We start from the raw sequence: 15,488 nt of genomic DNA, 5'->3' as shown, positions 1-15,488 counted from the left end.
CGCACGCATGAATGCGGACTCAACCGGGATCTGGGATTCATGTCGCATTACATTCGGCCCCCACCAACAAGCCTGGACTTGCAGAGGCCTACCGACTGAACTGGCTTGGGACAATTCACACCTCTTTAACCTGGAGTTACCTCTCTCTCTGCATCTTTGATGATTTGATTGCCTGCAGGTGCTCGCATTCCGGGCATCCCTGACTGTGTCTATATAAACATTTCTGGAACAAGCCTTTCCATTCACCTGAAGAAGGAGCCGTGCTCCGAAAGCTCGTGTTTGAAACAAACCTGTTGGACTTTAACCTGGTGTTGTAAGACTTCTTACTGTGCTCACCCCAGTCCAACGCCGGCATCTCCACATCATGGCAATTTATTTTGAGTGTGCATCATAACCTATTGGAAATAGCTGCATTTTTAATACTCATTGATATGTAAGTTTGACTCCAGTCAGCCATAGGCTATGTAAAAATGTTTAAAACGGCTTGCATATGTTTTGGTCCGCAAGAGCCTTTGATGTCAATCAATGTCTGAATAAAGGAAAAGATTGGGAACCACTGTGTTACACTCTTGTTCAAAAACAAATGTGAACATAAGCTCAGCAAATCCAGGCCAGTCAGTTTCACCTTGGTGGTGGGAAAGCTTTTAGAGACAATAATTCAGGACAAAATTAATGTTCCCTTGAGAAAAGGTGAATTAAGTAGGGAAAGCCAGCATGAATTTGTTAAGGGCCAATCATGTCTAATTAATCTGTTTGAGTCTTTTGATGAGGTAACAGAGAGGGCTGAAGGAGGTACTGCTATTGATGTGGTGTACAAGGGCTTCCAAAATACATCTGATTAAGTGCCACATAAGAAACCTGTTCTCACAGTTAGAACTCATGGGATAACAGATGCTGTAACAACATAAACACAATATTGAGTAAACAACATGAAACAACGAGTCGTGTTTGGGGGATGTTTTTCAGGCTGGATGAAGATTTTTCACCAGGGGTCAGTGTTGGCACTCTTGTTCTTTCTGATATATATTAATAACTTAGACCTTGGTGTGCAGGGCACAATTTCAAAATGTGTGGATGATACAAAGCATAGAAGTATTGTGAACTAATAGGATAGCTAGAATAGAACTTCAAAAGGACATAGTTTGGTGGAATGGGCAGACAAGTGGCAGATGAAATTTAAATGCAGAGGCATGGAAGTGATTCATTTTGGTAGGAAGAAGGCAGAGAGACAATTTAAAAGATACAATTCTTTTTTAAAATAAATTTAGAGTACCCAATTCATTTTTTCCAATTAAGGGGCAATTTAGCGTGGCCAATCCACCTACCCTGCACATCTTTGGGTTGTGGGGGTGAAGCCCACGCAGACACGGGGAGAATGTGCAAACTCCACACGGACAGTGACCCAGAGCCGGGATCGAACCTGGGACCTCGGCGCCATGAGGCAGCAGGGCTAACCCACTGCGCCACCGTGCTGCCCAAAAGATACAATTCTAAAGTGTGTGCAGGAGCCGTGGGACCTGGGTGTATAAGTGCATAAGTCATTGAAGGTGGCAGGACAGAGCTATAAAACAAATGTTAACATGTGCTTTCTGAATAGAGGCATGAAGTACAAAAGCATCAAAGTAATGTCAAGCATATATAGAATACTGATTCAACCTCCACTGGAGTATTGTACCTAGTTCTGTCCACCACACTTTTAGGAAGGATATGAAGGCATTAGAGAGGGTGCAGAAAATATTCATGAAGATCTAACAGAGATGAGAAACTTGAGTTATGTTGAAGTAATGGGGAAGTTATGTTAAGTGAAGATTTGATGCAGGTAGTCAAAATCAGTAGGGATCATGACAGAGTAGATGGGAAGAAACTGTTCACATCGGTTGAAGGATTGAGAAACAGAGGATACAGATTACGGGAATTGGCAAAAGAAGCAATGGCGACATGAGGAAAGCTTCTTCATACAGTGAGTGTTTAGGATCTGGAATGCACTGCCTGCGAGTCTGGTAGAGGCAGTGTCAGTTGAGTTTGTCAAAAGGGAATTTGATAATTTTCTTAAAAGGAAGTTTGCAGGGCTACAGTACAAAGGCAGGGATGTGGTACTTGTTAGGAAAAGAAAGGTAGTTTTAAGGGATTTATATTTATACTGGTAAAGATTAGAAATAAGGTATGTTTTAATTTAATATTTCTGTGCCTGGAAGGGTAAAACCTATAGTTAGATTCATGTTGGACAAAGATGTTTGTATAAGTTGGGCTGGTTAAGTTGCAATGGTGTTTCTATTGTGCTTTGAGAGGGCTACGGTGTGAAGAATAAATAGGCCTGTAGAGGTATGTGGGCGCTGTTTAGCAACTGGGGCCCTGTAAGGTAAAGAAGCTTTTACGTTTTAGTTTCACTAATTTAATTGCAGTTGGAGACAGGACCTTGGGGAGTGAACATCTCTCAACTCTGCCAGAAGAAAGATTGGATAGAATGGAAGTCCAGATAACCAGGGAATTGGGATAGAAAGAATGTTCAGGATGACTGCAGTCAAGTGAACAGGGACCAAGGTATTGTTCAGGAGACGTAAAGAGTGTTCTGAGTTAAAGAGACAATTGCAGTAACCAGATTTAAAGTAGGACAGCAACCTTCAAAAGTAAATAAAATGCCTGATGCCATTTTAATATAGATTGGGAATTGAGAGTTAAAGTAAATGTGAGCAGTTTGCACAGCAGTTAAGTCAAAGAAATCTTAAAGTTGTTAGTGTAAAATCCTGGACTGGATTCGATGTCAAAAGTGGAACGGAAACTTTGGTTTAAAGTTCAATTTGGAAAACCTGGTCAGGATCTCAGAATGCAAACCTCTAATGCAACACATAATTATGAGAGAAGATTTTAAAGTGTGTTTTTGGGAGTGGAGATTGGAAACTCTCACATGATAATCATCTTGAGTTCTTACATCCACAAACATTCACTTGGTGTTCAGAGTGGAGACTGTTTTTGCTGACAGTAATCTTGTGTTCTTAAAAGGAAGATAGGGGGCGAGATTCTCCGCAAATGCGGAGAATCGTAAAGGCTGCCGTGGGACAGGCCGTGACCCACAGCAGCCTTCACGCCCACTTCCGGGGCCGATTCTCCCCCCCGGGTGGGGCTAGGAGCGCGGCCCCGTGCGTCACGGCGGCGCGGCCTTGACGACGGTCGTCAAGGCCGCACGTCAAGCGTAACGCCGGCTGACACGGCCGATGACGTCGGCCACGCATGCGCAGGTTGGACAACGCCAACCCGCGCATGTGCAGTTGCCGTCTTTTCCCTCAGCCGCCCCGCAAGACGTGGCGGCTTGATCTCGCGGGGCAGCGGAGGGAAAAGAGTGCGTCCATTACGGACGCACGTCCCGCGATCGGTGCCCACCGATTGCGGGCCTATACCCCCTTGGCACGGCCGTGGTACTGCCGTGCCATTAGGGCCCCCAGATGCCCCAAACGGGCATCTGGCGCCCATTTCACGATGGCAGCGAGCAGGTGTGTTTGCTTCCGTGTTGAAACGGGCGTGAAGGCCCGGCCGCTCGGCCCATCGGCCTCGGAGAATCGCCGCTCGCCGTAAAAAACGGCGAGCGGCGATTCGTGGCGTGTGTCGGGCGTGGGGGGGGGAGAGAATAGCGGGAGGGCGTGAAAAATGTCGGGAGGCCCTCCCGCTATTCTCCCACCCGGCGTGGGGGGCGGAGAATCGCGCCCTATGTTAATGAGACAATTGTATATTGAGATGTACTTTGTAACCTATGTTAATCCTAAACCCTGTGTGCAAGTGTGAAGCTAAGGGGGAGTAAAGGTGTATTGTATCACAATCCAATTTTTCCATGTATAATAAATGTTTTTTCTTGTTGCTAAAACTAATTAGCGGTCCTGTGACTCTGTTCCTCCTAGTTTTATTTTTTTTAAAGTTATGAGGCGGGATTCTCCATTGGTTGACGCTGAAATCACGAAACGCGATTGGGCGGAGAATTGGTTCCTCCCCAAAATCACGGCAGCCGCCGATTTGACACCAAATCCTCCTCCAAAATCCTCCCATATCTCGCCGAGGTGACCCCCTCCCCCAGCCCATCTCCAGCAACACCCCCTTCAACAACGAGGAGGGGCCACTGGAAAAGTCGGGAAAACTTTATTGCAAAATCCCGCACCTGCATATACCAAAAGTCCTCCTGCCAGTGGAATCCCAAACTTCTCCATCAGTTCCTCCTAACTCACGACGGCCCTTCTAGAAACAAGACCCTTATTTACATCACCGCCCCACTCCTCCCATCCCCGAAACCTAGCATCCAGCCTCGCCAGTTCAAACCCTCAGATTAGCACCAGCTTTGACCCTGCCACTAACCTAAAGTGCTCCCGCAATTGCCTCCATATCTTCAACGTGGCCACCACCACTGGACTCCCCGAATACGTTCCTGGGGCAAATGGGAGCGGCGCCGTTACCAGTGCCCGCAAATCCAATCCCCTACTAGAGTTTGCTTCCATCGTTACCCACCATAGCCTCCAACTTCCTACTCCAACCCCTCATCTTCTCCACGTTCGCCGGCCAATGATAATATTACAGATTTGGAATGGCAGGCCCCTGACTGCCGCCCTCGCGAAGCATTGTCTTCCAAATCCTTGCTACCTAACCTGCCCAGACTAATGGCAAAATTAACCATTCCACCCATAAAGAAAACCTTTGGCAAAAAGACTGGTAGGCAGTGAAATAAAAATAAAAATAGTGGCAAGTTTTTCCACTTTGGCCTGCATGGGTGCCCAGCCTGCCAATGATAGGGGAAGGCTGTGCCATCTCAACAAATCCACATTGACCCTACCCACCAGGCTGGTGAAATTCAATTTATGAAGCCGGACCCGGTCTCGAGCCACCTGCGCTCCCAAGTACCTAAAGTGGGTATTTGCCACCTGAAACTGCAACCCCCCCCCAAGCCAGCTCCCGTCACCAGCGGAGACACCAAAAAGCACTCACTCTTTTCCAGATTCAGCTTATAACCTGAAACAGCCCCAAATCTCCTGAGCAGCTCCATTATATACCCCACCATGAAACCCGGGTTGGAGATGTACAACAACAAATCATCGACATACAAAGACACTCTATGTACCACACCCCCCATCACTATCCCCTTCCATTTATCCAAGCACCTCAATGCAATGGCCAATGGCCCTATCACCAGTGCAAACAACAAGGGGGACATGGGACATGGGGCACCCCTGCCTCGATCCCCTATGTAACTGAAAATACCCCAAAATCACCTCATTCATATGCACACGCGCCTTCAGTACCCTATATAACAATTTAACCCACGCCAAATAACTTAGAATCCTAAGCTTCTCCAACACAGTGAACAAATAACTACACTCTACACGATCAAATGCCTCTCCACGTCGAGCACCACCACCACCTTCACCTTCGGCTCCCTCCCTTCTGACAGCAAGAGAACCACGTTTAACAAACACCACACATTCGAAGACAGCTGCCGACCCTTTACAAACCCAGTCTGATCTGACACAATTACCTACGGGAGGCACTCTTCCAACCTCAGCACCAAGACCGTGGCAAGAATCTTGGCATCCATTTTTAACGGAGACATTGGCCTATGCAATCCACACTCCACGAGTCCTTTTTCCTCTTTTAGCAACAGCGAAATAGATGCCTGCCCGTTGTCTCCGGGAGTACCTCCTCAAACATCTTTCCCAACAGCGGTGCTATTTTGTGAAAAGAACCCATCCGGCCCTGATGTGGGCCTTGTTTGCATCTTCCCTAACGCTGCTCGAACCTCCTCAATCCCCACTTGCTCCTCTATCCCTGCCCTCTCCTACTCTAGGGTACTTCAACCCCCACCCCACCCAGGAAACCCCTCATATCTGACTCCCCCCCCCACCCGGGGCTCACTTTTATAAAACTCCTCAAATGCTTTGTTCACCTGCTCCAGCGCCACCACCAGCTCCCCTGCCCCAACCTGGACAATCTCTTGCATGGCTGCCTACCAGCGAAGTGAGCCCAACAACAAGCGACTGGCCTTCTCCCCATACTCATATACTACCCCCTTCACCCGCCTCTACTGCCGTACCTCTTTCCCTGTAGACAAAAGGTTAAATCGTCCCTGTAATTCATTTCTACTCGCCAGAGGTTCTGGAGTGGGATTCTGTGCATATCTCCCATTTACTTCCAAGGTTTCCTCTATCAGCCGCTGCTGATCCTCTCTTGAATCCCTATCCAACTGAGCCTTAAATGAGATGATCTCACCCCTTACCACCACCTTCAGCATCTCCCAAACCACCGACGGTGAGACCTCCCCATTGTTATCGAACCCCACATAGTTTCACCTTCCCCACCTTTACACAAAAATCCGGATCAGCTAGCAGCCCCACTTCCAACCTTTACACAGGCCTCTGAGCAGGCCCCTTCTCCAGGACCACACCCACCAAGTGCGGAACATGATCTGAAATAACAATCGCTGAGTATTCCGCTTTCCTCACCTCCGACAATAACGACCTCCCCATAATAAAGACGTCAATCCTTGGGTACACATTGTGCACTGGTGAAAAGAGGGAATATTCCCTACCGTGAATGTAAAAACACCACGGAATCTGCTCCCCCCCCATCTCCTTCATCAATGCAGCCAGCACCTTCGCCTCCCCCGAGGGAGTCAGTGGAGCTTATAGAACATAGAACAGTACGGCACAGAACAGGCCCTTCGGCCCTCAATGTTGTGCCGAGCCATGATCACCCTACTCAAACCCACGTATCCACCCTATACCTGTAACCCAACAACCCCCCCCCCCTTAACCTTACTTTTATTAGGACACTACGGGCAATTTAGCATGGCCAATCCACCTAACCCGCACATCTTTGGACTGTGGGAGGAAACCGGAGCACCCGGAGGAAACCCACGCACACAGGGGGAGGACGTGCAGACTCCACACAGACAGTGACCCAGCCGGGAATCGAACCTGGGACCCTGGAGCTGTGAAGCATTTATGCTAACCACCATGCTACCCTGCTGCCCGATCTTAGACCGATCCACCTTCGGATTCAATACCGTCTTTTAAGTCCCCACCCAAAACTAACTGATGCATATCCAAATTCGGTATGACAGCCACCATCCTCTTCTTAAACCCTACATCATCCCAAATCGGGGCATACACACTAGCCATCTGCTCCAAAGCACCCGTGACTATAACGTACCTGCTCCACAGATCTGTCACCACCGCCTCCATCGGAAACCTCACTCTCTTACAGATCAGTATTGCTAACCCCCGGGACTGCTGTCAATTCCTGAGAGAAACACCTAGCTCACCCAACCCTTCCGAAGCCTCACCTGATCATTCACCCAGCAGCAGCACCACATTGGCTCTCAAGCTCTTCAATTGTGAGAAGGCTCTCGCCCGCTTCATCAGTCCACCAACCCCCGCACGGTCCACTTGACTGTGGGTCTCTCATCCTCCCCACCCTCCTGTCAGTCATGTTCACCACTCCCAGCCCCACCCATCGAACGGGACCCAATACTGCCCCTAGTCATTGTCAGCCAGATTCCCTCCCAGAAACCCCCCAACCACCTCCTCTTGAAACCACTTCTGTCTGCATGCTCCCCATCCCCCCCCCCCCCCCCCATTCACACCTCCCAGTCCCACCAAAACCTGTCCATACAGGCTCCAACAACCTCGGCTCCGGTTCGTTAGCCAACTTTATCTTGGTGTTTGTGGAAAGAGTTTTTGGTTGCAATTCGGACCTTGTGTGATTGCAGCCTACTGTGAAGATAGCCAAAGTAAATGACAGAGAAACCTATAGTGTGAGAAGAATAATACAAGATAACTTCTTCATTGATGTGTGGAATGCAGGTGAGGTTTGATCCTAGTTTGTATTTTGTGGGGGAACAGAAGCTGGAAGATCACCTCATCTGAATCTGATGGAAGAACCTACAGTGGTCCTCCACAGAGCCTTGTGCCAAAGAAAGCAACCATTGGTTAGCTTTGTAGTATTAAAAAAGTAACCGGAAACATTAAGGGATTGAACCACCCACTATCTATTCTGAAAATCGCTGGAGCTGAAGAGAATCCCCCCAGGGGACTGTTGCATACTTGTGGATGGTACCTGCAGAAATAAATAACTTAAAATTGATGTGTCTTGTCGGGGAATTCCTGGGGGGAGTAAGAGATAAACCTGTGTGCTTAACATATGTAGTTATAAATCATATTGTCAAACTAAAAGTACTTGATTTGTTTGAGTCTGTCATAAAACCTTCCGGATGTTCATCCTCACATAGTTTAGTCCTGACGTCTGCACACTAGGAAGATTCCAGGTTTGGTCATTGATAACTGTTAGGCAGTAACCCCTGGAAAGTGTCTGTGCAATGATGTCAAGTGAGATGATCAAGCTCAGCCATGATTTGCCTCCCATGGTCAAATGGTCTGGCAAGACCTAGGGCCACACGCCGAGATTGGTGCATTAGGATGAAGTTCTGGAAGTCCGGAAACACACACTGAACTATAATCTGGCATGAATCATTTCCAGAGAGAAACAGCTAAAGGGGAAATTAGAGAAGAGGGAAATCTGGGTGCTGCTTTTGGATGCTGTGGAATCGGGTTTTGAAATAGCTTTTTACTGATGACTGAATACACTTGTGATAATAGGTTGCCAGGCTAATAAATTTGGAACCAACAAGCGTTTATAATTGGTAATTTTTAGTTTTGGGTCTCTTTCATTATTCACAGGTACGACTTCAACTGCAAGTCAGCCAATTCTACCCTAGATGAGGACGAGGGCTTCAGTGATTGGACTCAGAGGCGAGAAGAGCGCCGGCAGAAACGGAGGGAGGAGCTGGGACAGATGGAAGAAGACCATGTTGATGAATCACAAACAGGTTGCACATACGCTCAGCGGGACAGAAAGGGGCAAGAGGATCAGGAGGGGCTCAGTGTTGGCAAACTGAAAATGTGGCAGATTGAGCAAGAGGAAAGAAGGATGCTCCAAAGAGAGCAAGAGCAGGAGGAGGCAAAACGGCAGCAGCGAGCTCGTGAAAGGAAGCAAAGGGAGGAGATGGAAAAAAGTCAGAAAGACCTCGATGAAAGAGAAAGATTAAAGCATCTGAGAAAAGAGAGTGAGCACCAGGACCAGGAAAAAACCGAAAATGAGAGGCGAAAATTGGTGGTAGAGAAGGTAAGGAACGAGATACATCCTAACACGTTTTCAATCTTTCTTAGTTTCACTGTACCACGGGCTGATCAGTCCAACAGGTGATTTGAGTATCTGGAAGTTGGGACCGCATTCATACTGCCTAATATTGAATTATACTTGTACAATAGTGTACCCTGCAGGTGTAACCAGAAAGAACTTTTAGATCTGAACTACACATTGCGTCTTTTCAGTTAATATGAATTCTCAAGCTGTTCTCAAGCGGTGTCATTTTACAGAGTAAGAGACATCATCAAATCTTGCCTAGAACCATAGAATGATTATAGCACAGAAAGAGGCAATTTGCCTGGTCATGTCCATGCTATCTCTCTAAAACCATTTCAGCTTGTCCAACTTCCCCCATTCTTTCCCTGTAACACTGCAAATTATTTTCTCTTTAAGGCTTTAGGTAATTTCCTTTTGTGATCTGCAGATCACTGGCACTCCACAAGGGCCATTCAGCTGATCTGTGAATGGTCCAAAATGGTCCATACCAATCAACAATACGCCACACAATCAAACTAGCTCCGGACACTAGATGTCATAAGTGCAAGCAGCAATGTTATTTTATATCAATGTTACAACATAAAACTAAGATCCGATCTTGAACGCTTCAGGGCTGAAAGCAGAAGAAGATGGGCTAGCTCAATGTGGAGCCTGACATGAAACTGAAGCTCTCTACGTTAAACCAGATATCACTTCATTGGCATCTCATCAAAAGCAGGGCCATTCTTCCCATTAATTCTGATGTCCGCAAACACTAAACAAACCAGAGGGGCTAGAATAGGATTAGGACCAGTAGCTGGTCCAAGGGTTCTTTACCCCACCCAAGTGCTCGACAGATGAATCATTTGAGGACCATTGATTTAGGGGTTGAGCCCAGCACACCGTTTTGACACTCCAAAGATCTCCATCAAATTCAGCCCAGAGTGATGTACTTATATAATGAAGTTGACGCAAAAGAATGTCCCAAGAGGTTTATCTGAAAATCTTTTTCTCTCTGCTGGTTATAATGGTCAAAATGAACAGAGTAATGAAAAACACAACCCAATTTTCCCTGGATAAACACCCATCCACAACTTGGCATTTATTATTTACCTCACCCAGTGATGCCAATTGGCTGGTGCGATGCCAATTGGCTGGCGTGGAAAGCTGATCTATCACAATGATGCTGTAGAGGTTGCTGTACTGAGGGTACTGTTATACCCAAGTACTTTATTCAATCTTGTGCTGCTTAATGCTGATATTGGGGAGAGAATAAATTGAACTTTTCTGGACCCCAGTACTGATGGCCCTGAGTTTAATGAATCAAATAATTCGTCCCTCACCAAAATAATGTTGTTTCAAACCTGAATTCACAATCTGTTTATTTGATTGCTTGTCATTTAGAGACCAAAAGATGATGAGATTAAGCTGTCCCATATGACTGAGGCATGGACCAAGCACAGCACTTACGAGGAAGAAAATAATGATTCGACACTCGACAAAATGGCACCATACCATGCCTGCAGGACAACCAAGACAATTCTGAGGTATTGTTCTACAAAAAGACAATTGTTGTGAGGAGCATCTCAATAGCAAAATGACTTTTCACTTGTTCATTCCTCTTTTGCACCCATCCTATTTGTTCACCAAACTTAAAATGGACATGCTCCAATTGAGATGCTAGGCTGGATTCTCACCTCACGCAGCCGGTAGGGAAGCTACCTATGAGGCGGAGAATCCAGCATCGGGGAGAAAACGGGATCTGTGCCCACCATTGCTCCGTTTCCGATGCTCTGGCCGCCATTCCAGACCCATTCCTCTGGGCTGGGAATCAGGTGGGCGAGAATTATGACCTATTGTGACAAAAGTAGTCCTGATGCGGTGGACCTTGCAGTGGTCATAGGGGGTTGCCCCCAAAGTAAATTGGAGGGCCACCCTCTCTTTTTGTCCCGCCCCACAATGCAAGACCTTCCCACCCACACCGACCTCCTAAATTAGACCTCTTTAATAAAGAGACCCTCAGAGAGAGCCCCTAAATAACGAGATCCCCTACTCCCCAGAAGGGAGACCTTTGTCAGGAAGTTCCCCAGAAGAGAAATCCTGTCTGGAAGCTAGAGAGCAATCCATACAGAGGCAGTGAAAACACATTACTGCTTTAACACTCACCTGGGCAATACACCTGCTGACTCAGACACAGGAAGCAGCACCTGTCAATTCCTCGAAAAAGAAAACCGGTCAGCTGGGGTTATACCCCCTCAGACCTCTGATCTGCAAGCCATTCATTCATTTCTCTTTCACATTGATTTTACCAGACTGTGTTTGAAAGCTTCCACACACCACAGCTGTCAGCATTGCTCCATCCATCTCCATTCATGGTTGAGTAACTTTGAAGTGGTCAGTTAGAAACTGACAGCACCTAACCCTGCGATGCGAGAAGGGGCGAGTGGCCAGCCGTGGGACGTCACTATTGGGCAACCCACTCAAAATGGTGGCCCGATAGTGGGATTCCCTCGGGAAACCCTCTGCATGCAAACCTATGCTTGGCTAAGGTTGGGAGCTCAAATCAGGTACATTTTAGTTCCGGAGGGAGAACATAGTCTCCCAAACATAGAATCCCGGCGGGTGTTATTTTGAAGTCGGTTTGTCCTATTGTTGCTCACTCATGTCAGAAGTACAAAGATGGACAACCCGTGAACATTATTATATCATCAGTAAAAACACATGTTTTCTGTCAGCTGCCAGTGTACCTCTTGAGTCTTGTGTAACATCTAACAGGAATATTGCAGCTGTACGCATTTTACAACTATAGGGATAAGCAATAATCCAAAATTGGATCATCTGGGTAAAAACCACTTTCAGTCTGTTTGCATCAGTAGTGCCCTCGTAAAAGTAAAATTGGTCTTGCATGGTTTATATTTCCAGCTCTCAGAGAGCAATGCTGAAATCTACCTAAGCAAAATAAAATGGTGGCCAATGTGTTCAGCCCCTAAGATGTTTAAAAAGAAAGGTTTTGTGCGTTTTCCTAAGCCCGACTTTTTTTCATTGGGTGTGATATGCTACTTTATTGGCAGACGACTGATCTCTAGTCTATGTACATGTTCGTGATGATTTGGAAACATTCCCTTACCTCTGGAATACCAGCTGGTCACTGCTTTTTGGTCCCTGAATTTAAAGATAAAGAATAGAGCTTTTATTGAATAGATGGGTAGGGTTCATGGCTAGATCCTTCATATGCTGAGCAAAGTACCCACGTTTTCTACCTCACTCTGTAGATGTACAAGTCTTTCATTCAGGTGGATTAAAGTGGAAAAATATCATGGGAACTTCAAAGTGTGCATAGACTTTCAATTATTGAATGCCATGGTTAGAAACATGGATTCCCACAGGGTTTGGAGGTGGCGTTTAATTACCTTATTAATCTCCCAAAGACGTAAGTCATCCTGCAGATGAGGGGGCAAGGGGTTTGCCTGTAACGAGGCTTCTATCATTGTTGTTCATGAGTCAAACACATAGGATTAGACAGTGAATCCAGATTGAATCCAGATTGTGTAATATTAATGGATGACTGCATAGCATGTACATGTGAAACTGCCTATCTGGAGTTTTACACACCATTAAAATAACTGACAGAACAATTTCATAAAAAGATTCAGTTTCTGTCATGAGGATTTGAGAAAGATGAAACCCACGGCTGGCCTCAAATACAATGGACGGGATTCTCCGGTCTCCGACACCGAAATTTTGTTCGCCGATCGGCCGCGATGCTCCATCCCCTTCAAAGCCACACGCCTTATCGACCGCCTGAGGCCCTCCCCCTGATGCTCCGCCCCCGACCGGCCGAGTTCCCGATGGCGTGGGTTTCTCATGCTATTATGTGTCGGGAACTTGGCGTGGTGGCTGCAGACTCAGTCCATGCCGCCACAGTCGGGGTGGAGCCTATATGTGGGCATGGAGAACTTTGGCAGGGGCTGGTGGCACTGGTGGGGGGTGGTCTAAGGGTGGCAAGCCTGGCCAAAGGGGAGCACTATTTGGCAGGCCGGGTTCGTGCGCTGCCGGCGCCACGTTGCATGGTGCGACCGATGCAGGCGGCTCACGCGCTCATGCGCAGCAATACTAGCCTGCCTGCTAGCCCCCCACCAAACGGAGGATTTGCGCCGATTATTCGGTCATAAAACACCACCATTCCCACGCCGGCATCAGGACATAGCCTGAAAATCGGATAATCCAGCCCATTACCTTTTCTAAATAACTTTCATAGGACAGTGAGTTGACTTCTCTGTTGCTTTTTAATTACTCTACAGTCTGTATGGAATTTTTAACTAGATAAAACTAGCTTTTCCCATATTAGTCACCTGTACAATAATAACTCCTTACGTCGCATTGGTGTATAATCTTCCCCATCACATGGAGAGGACATTACAGACATATATGACTGCGATTGTATGTCAATGTGTAGTGTCTTTACTGAGATTTCTCCCCGTTCACTTGGGCAAATTGCCCGATCCACTGTGGCGTCCGAATCTTGCGACCAAGGCCACCCGAACCGCGTGGCCTAGGCCGCCCGAACCTCACGCATGTCCCACCATTTTCAGGGATATCCTCGAAACCAGAGGGTGAGTGTGTGGAGGCGAGGGCACCTGAGCACGGCCTCCCTAATGTTCCCGGCAGAGTTCTGAGGTCTGGGGCTAGGGGCTCCTGACCTGGCCGGGGGTGAGTGTGCAGGGCAAGGTTTGCCAGCATAACTGGCCCGCTGGATGGCAATCTGAGAGAAGCTGGGGCAGTCATGGTAAGGGAAGTGGGGGCTTATGGGATTTGAGGATCCCAAGATGGAAGCCCGAGCAGATTGCCAGTCTTTCTCCTTCTCTAATTCTTTACAGATACCAAAATTGATGGTGTCGGTCCAGCAGCGGTTGCCCTGGCATTGCTGGTGAAAGCCCAGGCAGCCAGACGCTGGAGAAGGCAGCAGCAAAGACACAGGCTGAGGCGTCACCCCATGTGAAGGGGGCCACCGCACACCCTGAAGACCCTGCCGCCTATCAGGCTGAGGTGGAATCCAGAGTAGGATGTTAGGTACGGCCCAAAATGCACAGGTGTTGTTGGTCTTTCAATGAGATGACAGACAGCATGTGCCGCAGAAGTCTCCGTCTCGGGAGTGAGACAGTGCAGCACCTGTGCCACGTCCTCGCAGACTTGGCACCTCATTGAGGAGGAGGACATCAGCTCCTGGTGGCCATGAAGGTCACCGCTGCCAACAACTTTTATGCCACTGAATTCATTCCCAGGGCTCGAGTGAGGACCTGTGCGGCATTTCACAATCAACAGGCGGCAGGTGCACGCGGGAGGTTTCAGAAGCCCTATATGGCCGGGCATTTGACTTTATCACCTTCAACCTGGACCAGGCCCACCAAGATACCCAGGCTGCATAATTCTCCACCATTGTCGTGATCCCCCACATCCAGGGGGCAATAGATGGCACGCATGTCGCCCTGCGGAGGACTGAGGCAGAGGCCTGATAATGAGGCCCATGCTGCCACCTAAGCTGTCATTTAAGCAGTGATATCAGGTTGTTGAAAATGCAGTTTTGTTGGGTGGACCGCTCCAGTGTTACCCTGCCGTACACCCCCCGCCCCCCACCCAAGAGGTTCTTCTGCTTTTTGGTGGTAAGTTGTGCCCTCCATAATCAGGTCATCGTGCTGGAGGAGGAGGAGGAACATGTGGCCTCGTTGAGGGGGAGAAGGAGGAGGTGGACAAGGAGGGGCTGGAGGACGAGCCCAAGCGGGGTTGCAGGATGGAGGACAGGTGGTGGCAAGGGTCCAACGTGCCCGGAGGACCCGGGATGCCCTCATACTCACAAGAATCTCATAGGACAAGGCTATGTCCATCAACTCAACCCCCTAACCCCTTCACCCACCAAAGCTCCACCCCTCCATCACACAGCCACCCTGTTCCACCCTCCAAAGGTCTGTGTGGCATCACTCCAGGGTGATAGGCCTGTGTTGGCGCTGTCAGCAGGCCAATATACAAGGCAGGAGAGTGATGATCACTCGCTGTGAGGTAAGCTCTGGTGCTCCTCAGCGTCTGCTAAAGTTTGACTCCTGTCTTTCTGCTGACAGCTCGCTCACACCCATCCTCTGAATGGGGTCCGCATTGGGGCATTTTATCTTAGACTACTGTGCCCGGGGGGGGGAGCTTTGAGGAAGCAGAGTGCAACAGGGGATGGGGTACAGGAAGGCCTGTTGTGAAGATTAACGTGGTGCAGGCTTCACATGTATCACATTTAACATGTTTTAATAGTCAGCATTTGGCATTATCATTCTTCCTAACGCATTCCTCCG

General features: G+C 48.0%; 1 protein-coding gene across 3 annotated transcripts in view; it reads left to right on the top strand.

The window, feature by feature from the left end:
• Positions 1–15,488, top strand: part of lsp1a (lymphocyte specific protein 1 a) — a 451,893-nt gene that overhangs the window by 327,393 nt on the left and 109,012 nt on the right. For all 3 annotated transcript variants that reach the window (XM_038807720.1, XM_038807718.1, XM_038807719.1), the window contains exons 3-4: positions 8,709–9,153; positions 10,558–10,700. In XM_038807720.1, the coding sequence (XP_038663648.1) occupies positions 8,709–9,153; positions 10,558–10,700 (588 nt within the window). The remainder of the gene's footprint in view (positions 1–8,708; positions 9,154–10,557; positions 10,701–15,488) is intronic.

The sequence above is a fragment of the Scyliorhinus canicula genome, chromosome 9 (genome assembly GCF_902713615.1).
Source record: "Scyliorhinus canicula chromosome 9, sScyCan1.1, whole genome shotgun sequence".
Lineage (NCBI taxonomy): Eukaryota > Metazoa > Chordata > Chondrichthyes > Carcharhiniformes > Scyliorhinidae > Scyliorhinus > Scyliorhinus canicula.
Note: the sequence above shows the minus strand (reverse complement) of the source record. Positions and strands in the feature narration are given on the sequence as shown.